The following is a 15337-nucleotide window of genomic DNA, read 5'->3' on the forward strand; positions in this document are numbered from 1 at the left end:
TTGAAGTTCAAGCAGGACACGACCACATCTCCATTAGGAGTGATTATAGGCACATTTTCACAGACTATACCTTTATCTACATCAATCACTTTGCCTGCAAAAACAGAAAAAAATATAATAAGACGTTTTAGAATACAATCAAACTTCATTAAATCTCACATTAAAAAGTTGTAATGTATTCTGTACTTTTTTTCTTGATTATGATTTTCTTGATTTGGTCTATTTTAAATCTATATGATTTTCTTTCTTCTGTGGAACACAAAAGAAGATATTGTGAAGAATGTTTGAAGAACCATTGACTCTCATTGTATTGAAAAAAACTTTTTTTTCCCAAAAAAATGAAAAAATCTTTCAAACAAAATCTTTCATGTTCCAAAAGAGTTTAAACATAAGGGTGAGTAAATGATGAGCACAGCTGCCCTTTATTCACTAGACCTTTGATTTCCAGAGGCCCGTCGATGTGCATCTCAGGTCTGTTCCCGCTTATTATCTCCCCTGCAGTTGAGGTGGCAGATGAACGTTTATATATCCCCCTCTGGACTTCATCAAATACCAAAAACATGTTGTGCACACGTGCCGTATAGCCAGCTAACTCGGTGACCTAAAGTACACAGAACAAATGTATGTGATTAGACTGATAGTGAGACATTTAGAGGTCGGGGTGACTCAACATCAGATAGCATTGCTCAACTGCTGTTTGTCGGATCCAAAGTAGGTGACCAGGTATTTAGGTCATTTGTGTAAAAAAAGCGCACTGAAATTTCTGCATCTTATCATAATTTAATGCTAATCAGCCTTCATTAAACCGATTGTGTGAAGTTTAAGATCAATCCTTTGCACAGTATTGGCCTGAATGCTTAATCTGATCCAAAGCATGTGTTAGGAAGTGTTTAGCAAGTGATTTTCCTTGTTTAGGCAGACACACCACATCCCAAGAGCCTCAGCAAGAAGCATTGTGCTTTCCTTTGGGAACTCAATGGAGTCAACAAGAAAGATTTTCTCCTGAGAGTTGTTAACTGACCTTTTAAAGGGTTTAGGAATCTAGAAGTGTCTTTCCATTGCTAGATTGATGTGCTCTGCTATACGAAAATTAACAGTGTTTGTTAATCCAAACATTACTATTTCTCATAGTAAGTTGTGAAGTAACGGAAGTAGTGACAGATCTTTTCTTTCTTATTGAGACATACATTAAAAAAAAAGTAGGGTGGACCTTTTTTGTTTCTATTCATCTGTTGCTGATTGGATGGAAGCAAATCTTAATACAAACGTGAAGTCAATGGTAAGAAAGGGGCAGGTTGAAGTGGACAAAATGATTGGAGAATTCCTGCATACGTCACCAGAGTGAAGACTGTCATTTCACCGGGAGATCGGAATAATAGCATTTCTAGCAAATGTAACGTGTAAGTTCTGTTTTGAATTAAAACTGGACCATCATTGGATTCATTTTGTGCGGCGTTTTTCTTTCTTCGCCCTCAAGATGGACCTACTTGCTGTCTGCCTGTAGCAGAAGGACCATACAAGGGACTTTTTAGATCTGCCGAGATCCCAGAGAGGATTTCGCCACATTTGTGGAGTGGGTGCTGGTGACTAATGGATCGGCTTTCACCATCTACCCAGCTGAGGGCATCACCAGACCCACTTCGTAACCCAGTCAGCAGAGAGCTTTAGTCTGCCTTGATGCCTGAGTGAGTAAAGAGGACTGAGCATACCAACGCCCCGAAGCCCGAGCTCCACTGTGAGTCTGACCAGGTCTGTGAGGCGTGGGACTGCTCGTGGAGTACAAGGGCATAGAGGAAAGCCCCGGTCACACTCCTGCCTCTGAGAGTGAGCTGCAGCTGGACTCTGCTTAATATTTTGAGGATCTGCAAGAGGATATTTCCCTGATTCTCCCGTCCCCACTTGTCCCACCCAGCTAAAAGTCTCCTGTGTCTCCAGAGATCTCACCCAGCCTCCCTCTCCCACCTTCTCTTCCAAAGCCAGCCAGTTTGTAAGCCCCACCTCCGTTGGTTTCCGTCAACTCTGGTCTTCCGGGCACTAGCTCCGCCTAGTCAAGAGGACCCCCCTTTCCATCACTCCATCTCGGCTTGTCGACCGGTCGGCTTTACTTTGGCTCCTCCCTCCCTCGGGTCCACCATCGTCCTTACGGCTCCCCTGGGCTCCCTCGTCCCTCCGGCTCGGCCTTAGTCAGACGTCGCTCTGCTTGCGCCACGGACTTGCGGACCTTCAGCTGCGCTTCGTCTCTCCACCCTTTTGGCTCCACCTTCCCACCGGTTCCAACTTGGTCCTCAGTCCCACCCGCTCAGACGCTCATTGCTGCAGCTCCACCTCGGTCTCTAGAGCCATTGATGTAGCGTGGACTCATTGGCTCTTTAGCTCAACCTTGGTCTTGACCTCCAACAGCTTCGTCTCCGTAAGTCGTCCCCCTGGTGACATCGCCCAAACTTCCACCTTTGCTCCTCCCTACCTCGAATCCGCAGTGGGATATCATCCTGACTCCGCTTTTTGGATCCTCGCTTGGCTCCTCCTGCTCCTGGCTCCTCCCACCGTAATCACCGCCCTGGCCCCTCAAGCCACCAGTGCCTCTCTGTTCCTGCCTTTTGCCTGCTCCATGTCCTCCTTATAGAGCCCCCACCCATCCTCCTCAGTTATTCTGTAACGTGTATGTGCTGTTTTATTATCATGGTGTTTTGGTTTCCCTGTTTGTCTGCCTGTCTGTGTTTCCTAGTTAGTTTCCCTGGTTATTAATTTAGTTCCTGCACCTGTTCTGTTTTACACCAATTGACCCTTCGCAGGGAGCTTGATTGACAGGTGATCTGACCAATCATACTTCGCCATCCGCCATTTTGTCCGACAAAGCAGTCAGGAGAGTTAGTAGATTAACATGGGAGGATTTGAATTTGAAAAACTGAATATACTGACGCCTTTCCGCAGTTTAAAACAACATTCCTTCTAATGTTCATTCATGTTTATTTGATGCTATAAATGCAGGGAACTACACTGCGACCAAAATGGTCGCATATGCGACCTTTTGAAATGCCATTGCGACCCTAATTTTTAATGGGTCGCAAATGTATCACTGATTATTTTTGTACCTATGTTTTTAGGCAATATGCTATGCTTTACTACGAGCATTTATTAAAACAGAAATGTGTATTTTAAGAATACGTTTTATAACGTGCTCTGAGCATTCAACACATCAAGTTGGCTTCAGCCCCGCGACCGTTACTTAGATTAAAACGTACCATTGTATCAGTGCTGCGCGAGCTCTCTCTCTCAGAAACACGGACGCGCGCACACAGAGAGAGAGAAGATAATTGTAAAATGAAAATTGGCTATAGTTTAAATTTTGTTCTTGCTTGTTTTTTTTCTGTCAAAATGTCAGAAAGCATTTTGTATTATCCATCCGTGTTTTTAAAATTCGTTAAATGACGGCCGTTTTACTGCTAACACAGCCCTCATTATAGGCCTATGTCGGATTCATTTAACTTATACTTGATATTATTTTTATAATAAGTGATTTGTTATGCTATTATTGGACTTCTTTCTATTCATTGTCAACTGTTTTCTATAAATATGTTTGTATTGGCTAACATTTATTCAGCTAATGCGTGTCCTGTTTAAAATGTGCAATGTTCAAACGCAAAGACAGCACGTCACAAATAGAAGCCGTTTTCCCTGGATATTGGAATAATAAATACAACACTTTTTTTCAGCATTTTTTTTTTTACTCTTTTCTAGGGGTTTCTTAATTTTAGACAAGTTGACCAGCACACATTATATGCAATGCAATATAATGCATGCGTGTCCTATGTGTGACATATTTTGCACACAGGTAAAGGTGCCCAATATCAGTCATTTCTAAAGTAAAAAAAAAGAAAAGAAAAGTGTTTTTAAAAATATCTCTTTATTTGATTATCAGTAAATTTGTTTTCTATACAGAGATATCGACCATAACAGCAATATTAATATCGGTTATCGGTATCGGCCACAATTTTCACATCGTGCATCACTACTTACGAGTTCACGAGTCTGCCCATCTGTGCAAACCATAGCATGTTGAAATCCATTTTGCTCTTTATTGTGTACAGTATTTTCTATTGCAGTAAATCTATCCCAACCAATGTTAAAGAAAACAAAAACAAGGCGGCATGTGGTTTAAAACATGGCAAGTAAAATAAAAAGCACATCTGTATGCAATACAGTTTCATTATTGTTCATTATTATCCAGAGCGGCTTACTATAAATAATTTGTGCGACCAAATCATATTTTGCGCTAGTAACTGAAAAAGTTAGTAGTGCAAGTGCCACCAGTGGAAAAGGTTAGTGTAGTTCCCTGAAATGAACTAGAAGGAAGAGATGATCGGTTCACGAGCAGCTTTAACTGAGGCTCTACAGCGATCTGTCACGACACATTAAAGAGCTTCAAAACGGTATTTATTGTTTAAATTTCTTTTTAAAAATGACCAAATTTGAAAGGTGAGACTTTGTTTAATATGTTTAATATCAAAAGTAACCGAAAAGTAACCTGGTTTGTCCTGTCTGTCAGCGTATTGTCAGTCTCCTCTCTGATCCGCGATGTATTTTTCGCTGCGCGAGAACATGGTGTTTGCGTGAGAGCGGCGTAGCTTGTCGGACATAGCGACAGTAACTAAGGGGGGCGGGTCTTTGCGAAGGGTCAATTATACTCATGTATTTAAGCCCTGTGTTTCCTTAGTTCCTTTGTCCAGTATCATCTTAGTATTATGTGGTTCTCCTGCGTGTTTCCTCGTGAAGATTAATATTAAAGACGGTCTATATTTTACTCCTTGTCTTAGTGCACTCATTACAGCCACTGACCATGACAGCAATAGTATAGCAATAGCCTAAAAGCATAGCAATATCATAAAAACTACATATTGTATATACGACCTGACAGCTGGTTTTACACTAGCAAGCACTGCTCACATTTACATTTCTTGAGAAAATGTCAAAATGTTAATTATTAACAAATCACATGTAGGACTAACTGACACTTATAATTAGAACACAACATGTTATTTAAAAGGTCTGAAATAGCATGATGCTGTGCTTTATAGTGACTATCGTTGTAATGGACACATGAAGCATCTGTGAAGTGGGTCTGACTGATGCTCTCGGTTCAACAGATGGTGGATTAAGTTGCCCAGCAGGCTTAGTCAACAGAGTGGCAGCTGATACCAACACTGATCACTAGCCTATAGCAAAGATTTCCAGCTTTCACTGCTGCGTGACATCACATCCTTTGTGTTTTCAGTTCCTAGAGGCGCTTGCTGTTCCACTGCTATACAATTAAAGAATAAATAAAATAAAAAGTGTGTGTGTATGTGGTTGTGAAATAATAATTTCTTATTTCTTTCTTTTGATTTTGTGATGAAATATGACTCTGACATGCTCCTATGTGTTAATATCAAGAACATCCATATTGTTTATAATGATTAATGACTGTAAAAATAAATGCAAGTGAACAAAAGGAACATGTTTAATTTGTTACCTCTTTATAAGAAGACATGATCCTTTCAATGGCATCGGCCCCCGAGGCCAGTAGATTGCGTGCTGTTGTGAAGGCCTCTGTTCTTTCACTCACCAACACTTGCGTCTGACCATCCGCCAGCTCTTCAAGAGACAAATGGATTTAAAAAATGGCGTCTTTAAGCAAATACGATGTGCTACAGTAATGCAAAAAATATAATAAAATAAATAAATACAAATATATACAGTATATATCACTGTAATTGCAATGAGATTACATACTATATACTGTAGAACTGCATAAACTGGACTTCCACTTTACCGTTGTCAGCAAAGCCAGTTGCAGTGATGATGGGCACTGCGACCATAACCAGACCACATCCACTCCAGACATACTTCATGAGGAACTGCTCGATCATGATGTACCACAGACGTTTCGATAGGATGAGGTTCATCTGCTCCGCCAGGGCACTGTAACACTTCTGCAGCTGCCTCATCTCCACCTGTCACATGATAACAGCCAAAAGATATTTAATCTAATTAAGGCTTTCAAAAAAGGTTTTGTCAAACTAACATTCTAAATGTAGTTAAAAATATACAGTTATATGAATGTCTGAATTTGACAATTAACTTTAATTCTACTTTAAAAAGTGATCAGTGGACTTAAGTTAAAAAGTGAAGAAACCCATTGCCTTAAAATTAAGTAAAATTAAGTATGCATAATTGAAAAAAATAAGTTGTGTGGAATTGTCAAGTTCACATAACTTAATTCTTTCAATTACACATGAAGTTTATTTAATTTTAAGGCAACGTTTTTTTTTAAGTTAAGTCAATAGATAAGATAAGTTAAGTCAACACTTTTTACAGTGTTCCTAATCCGAGTAGGCTACCTGCATTTTTTTAATGAATTGGAATTTAAAAATGAATCCAGTTCTGGATAAGCTTATTTCCAGCACTTCAAAAAATGTGATAGTAAATCACAATTATGAAATAAAACTCATTACATAAAAAGCTGAAGTAAAACCTAAGTTGACCTAAAAAGTAAACTATACGTATCAATGATGTACTTCCTCATGTTTTCAGGCACATGTGTGCAGTGTTTCTGACACGGCCCCTATAAAAACTTAATAGGTAATCGCATTTGCACTATATAGGATTGATGCATTTCTTCGCCTAATGCCCTTCCAAATTATGTTATTCTAATATGCATTATGTATTTCCTCACCGTGTGTCCCCTATAGAAGGCGATCTCCTCTGCATTGGCTATGATTCTCGAGTGCACATATCTTAGGTATCCCTTCCTGTGCGCCTCCTCCGCCACCAGTTTACCGAACTTTGGCGAGCAGGCGCGCAGAACCTTGGCCGTGACGAACACCACCAGACCCGCTAACAGGGTCGGTCCGGTTGCGTTCGCACCCCGAGATCGCGCGGTCTGTATCAAAGTATATGAAGTCAGTATCACGTCCAGAATGGGTTTGGTGAGGTTTGAGTACAAATGCGCAATGGACTGCGAGAACATCATCACATCCTCGGTCAGAGACTGGTCCGGGTTCGCCAGCCTCCCGTCCATGTTACTGACCTTATAATAGGTTTGATTGGTAAAATATGTTTTATATGCATGATCTACCAAGCGCGTGCGGAACGCGAGCGCGAGCTTGCACTCCAGATAACGGATCGCGCTGTTGACGAATGTGGCCGGGATGGCGATCAGAAGCCATTTCATCAGTTTGATCATGAAGCTCCGCGGCTCCTTCTCTACGATCGTTTTTACTATTTTACCATCCAAACCTGCCACGTAAATAGACAGAAACGTCCGTGAAACGAGAGCTACTGAATGTAAACATAGTAAACCCAGTTCTTTGGTTACAAACCTCGGGAATACGATTTTAACCAGATCAAGAATCTGCTTGAAGAATTCCGCATTGACACCGGGGGATTTACTAAGACCAGACACAATCTCTGGTGTAGCTTTATGAATAGGCATCAATCCATTCTCGTGTCCTGGTGCAGATGTGCTGTTCCTGGTTGTTTTCCGTTGATTTATTTGTTTGCAGATGATGGGGTAAAGCGTTTTCGCCCCGTATACGGCGGCCGCCAGGAACACCGCTCTTTTCGCCGCAGTGCTCTGATTCCATTTCACTTTTGATGCCGCATGTAGGATGTTGCTCATTTTTTATCCTGCTTTTACAAAAATAAGTAGTTTGCAATCTTCAATTTGTTCCGAGTTACATCCATATGGTTATTCAATGCCTTAAATATAGAATATATACATACAATTCATGGCACCGTAAGGCTAAAACAGCACCGCTAGGTAGATGCTTCCGTCATTTGGGTTTTCCTCGTTGGTCACGCCTCCACTCCACGCTGATTCGCTGCCGCACTTGACGTGTTTAAATATAACGGAATGGTCTGATCTGTCCAATATAACAATTATTTGCTAAAAAGTTATTCACTTGAAATCAATTATAAGTTATTTTGTAAAACCCTTGTATTAGTATGGTGTTTTTTTTGGATGTCTTGGTACAACTATCTGTAAAGTTTGTATGTTGTGATAAGCATTCAATAAAAAATAATCTTTACAAAAGTATACTAGTTTTTAAATGCCTCAATTTTGGTGTCGAATGTTTTTGTTATTGTCATCCAGTGTTGTATGATTTCCTTGTTATTGTCAGTTTATTTTTAGAGAGAGGTATCTCAATAATATTATTAGTAATACAATTTTAAGATATCAATCTCAAACGACATTTTCACGCCACACACGAACCAATCTTGCTGCATTGTTTTCTAGTCCAATTGCATTCTCATTGGGGGAGATTTAATCAATTCAATAATACAATCAATTTCTAAATAGAGATTTTAAAAATATAAAGTAAAGAAATCGCTGAAATGACCGTTGAGACGTCACTCACATTCAGCTTTTGTGAAGTTCTCGCGCGCACAGAGTGAGTACGATCGCGCCGTTATAGCTTCCTGTTCAAATTAAGATTAACGTTATATTTAATCGGTTACTGTTCTTGACATATGCCTAATAACTTACCTAATAACTTACCAACATAAACTGAAAAGTTAACATTTTACTTTGTCAGTGTTTAGTTTTCTGTAGAGATCGAGACACAGAGAGAATTTATAACCGCCTCAGACTGACAGCAACATGAATTGGGTCGGAGGATCCCGGTCAGTACTGCTACTGCTAACCTGTTACCTTAATTAAACTCACTAATAACTGATTTTATATCATTCTTTTTCAAATTTATAAGAGTTCAAAGCACAGATGTTATCAAAATTACTTGGTATTAATTAAGTTTACAATTCATCTAATGACATTGACATCTAATCTTAACTAACCAGGAGCAGGTGTATGAAAAACAGAGAAGACGCAATGAAACAGAGAGTAAGTAATTTACATTTAATCTCTTTAAACCACACATTTAAGACATTTAAGTGACTAAACATTTATATTAGTACATTTGAAATATAACTTCCTGTAAAGAGGCATACACAAATGTAGCTACTATGGCCGGATTCACAGACAATGTAGGTTTAAACCTAGTCCCAGACTAAAATGAATGTTTGAGCTGTTTTAACTGAAAACAACTTGCACTTGCATATTTGAAATATGTCAGTGCCATTGTTTTGTCTCAAGGTGCACATCAGTAATGTTTTATTTTTAAGACACGTTTAAAAAAGCGACTTAAATGTCCAATTTTAACTAACGCTTTATCCTGGCTTAATCTAAGCCCTGTCTGTGAAACTGGGCCTTGGTTGGGATTAAACTAGGGTTACAGGTAAATTCCCAGCAGAAAGAAAGACAGCTAAAACCAGCCTAAACTGGCTGGCGAGTATTAGGTGGTCTTCCAGCCTGGTCATAGCTGGTTTAGCATGATTGTTTTTAGATGGCCAGGCTTGGAGACTAGCTGACCAACCAAGTAAAACCATCTTAACACCAGCTGGGCCAGGCTGAGAGACAGCTTAGACCAGCTACATCCATCTTAAACAAGCTAAGACCATCTAACCAGCACTCTCTCTCTCTTTTTCAAGAGTTAGTTTTGTAGTTTTTTATTTGATCTGAAAGCAATTCTCTGGTAATTCTCTGTTCCACCTCAAGGCGTTTTTTCAAAAGCAAAGGATGAAGATAAAGTCAAATATTATGGACTCAACCAAAGGACAAAACTCTGGCAATATGGATCTGCTGACATTATTCATAGTCAACCAGATTGCGTCAAAGAAAGAGAAAACCGGTACAGTCATAGTGCACTTACAAATGAACACATAACAAACATGCGTGTATATCCTTTTAATAAAGACATGTAAAATCATGATATGTTTTGTTTTGCAGGCAAACCAAAAATAAACCCTTTGATTGGTGAAAAAAGAACCAAAAAAGCTTTGCACGAACCCTTACAGTTACCAATGAGCCCATGCTCCCCTTCAAAACTGAACCTAGTCACCAGTCAGCCACAGTACAGGTTCATTTTCAATAGGTTTGTTATTCAGTCTATATTTCCAAATAATTTAATCTACAGCTATTGGGTATTTGTTTCAACAGTGCAGACACACCTGGTTTCAAAATCAGAAAACATCGCCTTGCTGAAAAAGTCAAGTTCAAGCCGGTAAGGACGATTAAAGTGGTCACTACCACAAAATAATTCACCTATATTCCATTAACCAGCCATTTACCTTATAATTAACTTGTCATTATCGATATTTATATTATTTTGTATATAAAAGTTCATTATCAAGGATTATATCAAGGCTTGTTCTCCCATAGCTGTCTCCTGTGCTTGAATCTAACCTGTCCGATGCCAGTGGCTCAGAAAATCAACATCAACCCTCCTCAACTACAAATGGCTCCTCAGATCCAGTCCAACCCAAACCCACACCACATGTACCCTCCTCCCTGCCATATAGGGAAAATCCTGACAATAATACTCCTCAGGTCTATTGATATCAATTCAACAGTTTGTGCAACACAACCTTCTCCACACATTTTTACAGTGTTGTCTCTTTTCAGTATGTGTCATGCTCTCAACCAACAAAGCTGAATAACCCATGGACCGTTGCATCTAATGAAGCTCCTGAGCAAGATCTGCCTCACAACAGTCCAGTGGTTGGAATTCAGTTTGAGAGCACATTACCAAAGTGGTTACTATGTTATTACTATATTCCCAACACAGTATGCCAGTAAGAGAATAGGTATGAGAAAGTGCATATAACATGGACTTGTCATTATCTGTTGCAGCCCAGAGATGGAAGAGGATTCAGTGTCCTCAGTTTTGAACCCACTGAGCAGCGAACAACCGGAGGAGCCAATGTTTATTGATTTCAAGGACATAGATTGTGAAGGTAATAATATACCTTCTAGCATATGTAGTTACAGGGAGATACTGGAATAAAAAACTTTCAGTGTATATATATGGCTAAAAAGAATCTCATGCGCCAAAATCAAAAATGCACCAAAGCCCACGCAAAATGTTCTTCAGGAAAGTGTTTTTTAATAATATTTATTCAGAGGCCATAAAAAAGACAAAAGTACTCAGTGCATACCCAAACAGTGCAAAGACAATAACATTTCTATATTATATGATCAGCAGTGTCGAAGTACAAATTGCTCACCTGATCTATTTTATGAAGCAATTACCGTAATACTATGACACATTAACCATAACTTTTACACATTTGATTGAAAACCATCAAACAAATAAGTGATTTGATAAGATAAAAACTATTTTTGGTTACACAGTGTCATTGTTAAAGTGTAATTATATATTTAAGTACTACTGAGTAATAATAATTAATTACATGTTCTTACTATAGGGTTAGAGTAGGTTTAGGTTGAGGGTTAGTTGCATGTAATTATGCATAATTAACTTATTGCTATGGAAAGTACATGTGACATTTGTAACAAAGACGCTGTAAAATAAAGTGTTACCCTATTTTTTAAGTCAAGCTTAACAAAGCAAAAATATCAGACAAATATTAGAAAAAAAGAAAGGAAAAAAAATCCTAATGAAAATCCTAATCTCCAAAACTATTGAGTTATTCCATGTGGAATATGAATAATCAAAACATAGTAGTTGTATAAACATATATATACAGTACTGTATGTGTGTGTATAAAACACCCCTGACTATTATGTAATGTATTTTAATATGCAATATTTGAACTTGTCAAGTCACATTTATTTATATAGCACTTTTTACAATACAAATTGTTTCAAAGCAGCTTTACAGAGATAGTAAGAAAATAATGCAGAAAAGTTTGTTTCCAGAAAAAAATTTGTAAACACAGTCCAGCTTCAGTAAGTTCAGTGATGTTTAATTTTTGTTTTAAACAAGATATTAATTTAGTTAATGTATATATATATATATAGCTGCTCTGGAGTAAACCATGATGTCATCGTCCAGCTCAGTTCAGTTCTTGTATAATAGTGTCAATGCAGGCAGATCAATATTATTGTTGAATATTAAATTAAATGTTAAATGTAATGTCCCCAACTAAGCAAGCCAAGCCAATGGCAACAAAGGTGGAAAAAGGACACAGTGGCAAGGCAAACTGTAAAATATTATGCAATATTACAGTTACTCTTTAAGGTTAATACAGATTTTGAATATTTATAGCATTCAGTGTAAATAATTGTTTGTGAGCTTCTGAGAAAATACAGAAACAATGTTACATTTGACTGACCTACTCAATCAATAATATTTCCAAGCCTCCATGAGATGTCCAGAGTACAGTCAGTTGGTATTTTGATTCATTGCATATAATGTTCTTTATTATTCTCATTTCTTATAGTGCTTTCCTCAATCAGTTCTAATGACAGATCACAAAACATGCACAATGATGAGCAGTTTTCAACACAGGTATTAAAAAACAAGCTTGTAAAGTTTCAAAATTAAAACATATATTTAAAAAAGTGTGTTTATGGCTATTTTCTGTCTTTTACATAATTTTCAGCATACGGTTACTTTATTAATACATAGATTTGATTGGTTCATTTAAAAATGAAATAAGGGAAATGCTGACAGTTGAATTAGTCCTATCAATTGTAGGTAAATACTTCCCTCTTGTGGTTGAAAGCAACATGGACGTATAGTAAGTTGAGTTTTTTTTTTCTTTCAGGAATTTGAATGTACTGACTGCAACTCATGTAAGTTTTCTGGTTATTGTTCTTTATGAAGTATGGTTTTGAAGCTCAGAACAACAAGTTTTATTATGTTTTAGTAGGCGCTGATGGTAGAAATGTCTTTGTGCGCGTTTGTGAATCTCCAAGAGGAGTTTATCTCGGCCCAGATGATGTAAGACAAAAACTGTAGTCCTGTCATTTCAATAATCCTAATCACCATGATAATGAAAATGAATTCTGTTATCACTGCTAGCATATGGTGCATGAAAAACATAATGAATATTATCAGCTTTGTTTCTTTAAGTATTTAATATTTCATTTGATTTACTGAAAAGAATAATATATATTGTAGTCTCTACATTGTTAATATATTAATAAGCTATATAAAAACAACCTATCAACCATATAAGTAATTTCTTTTTTTGGGGGACGAAATATGTCTTGGACATGTTTTATGTGAAATTCACCCATTCAATTATTTCTTTATGACCATGAAATTCTCTCTCGATGGACAGGAAGAACAAATGGACCTGCGGCATGCTGAAGATTCTCTCATAGCAAAGCACTGTTGCTTATCTGTGAACAATTTAACAGCAACACATTTACAAGCTCCATCCTGCAAAAAGGAGGTAACATTTTACAGTGATTGTCAAAGTGAGGTAAAATCCAGAGTTTCAGACATGAGACAAGTAAACTGTTCACAAAAACGCAATGAAAATCAGTTTGATCCTTCTCATCTGCAGACTGAAGCACAAAGGCGTGATGGGGATCCTCCAATAACCTTGAATAAGGGGACACAAACAGAAGCTTTATCTAACTGTGATGTCTCAGTTCAGTGTTCACTTATTCATCACAGCAAATCTGTGTCTTTCCCCACCGCTGATCAGAAAACCAATGTCGTTACCACAAGGCAGCAGTCTTTTCATTTTAATCAGATACTCAATCCAACTACACTTAGTTCTCCGAAAGGTGGCCACAAAAGAACAGGAAATAGTCCCTCAGAGGCATCAGCAGCAAACCAGCAGGCACAGAGACATTCGAAATCACAAGCAGACTTCTCCCTTCGGAAACTTCGTAGTCGGAAGAGCACAGTAGGAGATGTGACGTCAATTTCAAAACATCCTTTCAGCGAAGCCTCAGGTATAATAACTTATCCAGTGTGAAACCTCACAACATTTTTTTGCGAAATTTCTGATCAACATGGATGATTTTAAAGGAATAGTTCACCTAAAAATTTACATTCCGTCATTATTTCCAAAATTTTCTTTTCAATACAAACAAGACAACCAAGCTTGATAAAAAATAGTGCATATATGACTTGTGCATCATATTGCAAGTCTTCTGAAGATGGATTCAAATGTATATATTACATATATTTATCTTTTTTGAAAGTAATGAATACTTTTATTCAGCAAGGATGCATTGAATTGATCACAAGTTGGCACAAGCGCACTTATGGCGTGTCCGAATCCACTTTTCCTCGTTTAACAACGGGGAAAATGGTCGGTGCACCCGACGCATGGTCTTAAAAGGTTGTCTCTATTCTCTATTCTCTTTGAGTAAGCGTAACTTGCAATAAACCAATCAGAATGTAATTTCCCATTCCCTTTAAAAGCCAGTTGCACTCGCGCCATGGTGGAATTAGCAAGCAGAAATACTGAACGCTTCTCTAGAGAGGAAACGGATCTACTTGTGCGTGAAGTTAAAGCACACAAGCAGACCATCTGCGGGACAAGCCGGATTCCAACATATCTTTATGTACACAATATTAATCTTTTACATTCTTATCCTTTTACTGTATTTTTGATATTTGGCATGTGTCCCTGTGTGTGTAATAAGCAGAGTGTACGCACGTTGTGGACCCGCCTATAGGCACACATTACTAATGCGCTCTTTAAATAAAAAAATGTTGCGCCATTGACTTTAGACTAGGTTTCAGTTGGTCAATGGCGCAGTCTATTTCAGTGTCCTCAAAATAGCAACACGCCAACAATGCGCCTGAACACACCACGTTTTCAGACCAGCACACCCATGGGCGCACAAATGGGCGCAAGTGCATTTGACAATTAAACAACCTAGCGCAGGACATGAAAATAATAACTGTCAGGCTGAAACTAGCAAAAAACACTTGCGCCAGGTGTATGGTAGGGCCATTATAATGTAACAATAAGTATTGTTCTTTTGATTGACTCAATGTTTGGAATTGTAAAGTGTACTAAATACGAATATTAAAATAATAACATTAGGAATAAAAAGTTACAGTTTTAATTTAAAAAAGTAATAATACTTATAAGTAAATAATACTAGTATTTTTGATCAATAAATGCAGCCATTAGAAACTGACCCCAACTGTACTGTATATTAGGACATCAGAATGTAATTTACCCAGAATGAACTATTCCCATTTCATATTATGATTGTGAAGGTCGATTAGTACATTTTTTTAAATGTCTTTTGTTTACTCCAGAACAGAAATACAAGGAGATGTGGAAAGCTAGAGTGAAATTAGCGAGGTGTGACAGCCCTCGTTTGGAAAGTGTGATGCGAAACCCTGTCAAGGATGTCAAACATGCAGGAGAATCTGTGAAAGAGAAGAAGAAATTCACGTCAAAGAAAGGTGTGAACTTGGTCTCTGAAGAGACAGAGAAACAAGAAGCTGCTGACATTCTGCTGACGTTAAAGCACAGAAAGGATTAGACAGTAAGCAAAATTACATTTTGAAAAATC

The 15337-nt window shown here is 38.0% G+C and overlaps 2 protein-coding genes across 3 annotated transcripts in view; one reads left to right on the forward strand and one right to left on the reverse strand.

The window, feature by feature from the left end:
• abcd2 (ATP-binding cassette, sub-family D (ALD), member 2) overlaps positions 1-7837 on the reverse strand; it is a 17537-nt gene extending 9700 nt beyond the window's left edge. Inside the window, exons 1-5 of one of the 2 annotated variants that reach the window (XM_077233908.1) lie at positions 6713-7837; positions 5810-5990; positions 5510-5631; positions 436-601; positions 1-94 (exon numbers count right to left, since the gene is read on the reverse strand). The exon at positions 1-94 is cut by the window's left edge and continues 1 nt beyond it. In XM_077233908.1, the coding sequence (XP_077090023.1) occupies positions 1-94; positions 436-601; positions 5510-5631; positions 5810-5990; positions 6713-7657 (1508 nt within the window). In that variant the 5' untranslated portion in view covers positions 7658-7837. The remainder of the gene's footprint in view (positions 95-435; positions 602-5509; positions 5632-5809; positions 5991-6712) is intronic. The other variant, XM_077233909.1, reaches the window with a different exon arrangement.
• Positions 7838-8533: 696 nt separating this feature from the next.
• Positions 8534-15307, forward strand: redic1 (regulator of DNA class I crossover intermediates 1). Its single transcript, XM_077233777.1, has 13 exons — positions 8534-8661; positions 8836-8878; positions 9593-9725; positions 9824-9953; positions 10034-10097; positions 10256-10423; positions 10526-10626; positions 10727-10830; positions 12280-12347; positions 12607-12634; positions 12712-12782; positions 13126-13750; positions 15078-15307. Exons 1-13 carry the CDS (start codon positions 8639-8641, stop codon positions 15305-15307), a joined length of 1788 nt encoding a protein of 595 aa, XP_077089892.1. The 5' UTR covers positions 8534-8638.
• The last annotated feature ends 30 nt before the right edge of the window (positions 15308-15337 follow it).

Source organism: Siphateles boraxobius, unplaced genomic scaffold (genome assembly GCF_051911475.1).
Source record: "Siphateles boraxobius isolate OS27281-9 unplaced genomic scaffold, OSU_SipBor_1 19, whole genome shotgun sequence".
NCBI lineage: Eukaryota > Metazoa > Chordata > Actinopteri > Cypriniformes > Leuciscidae > Siphateles > Siphateles boraxobius.

Coding starts and splice junctions, on each gene's coding strand:
- redic1 (XM_077233777.1), top strand. CDS start 8,639: ATGAATTGGGTCGGAGGATCCCG. Junction 9,726..9,823: donor GTCAAAGAAAGAGAAAACCG/GTACAGTCATAG, acceptor TTTGTTTTGCAG/GCAAACCAAAAATAAACCCT. Junction 10,831..12,279: donor CAAGGACATAGATTGTGAAG/GTAATAATATAC, acceptor CATTTCTTATAG/TGCTTTCCTCAATCAGTTCT.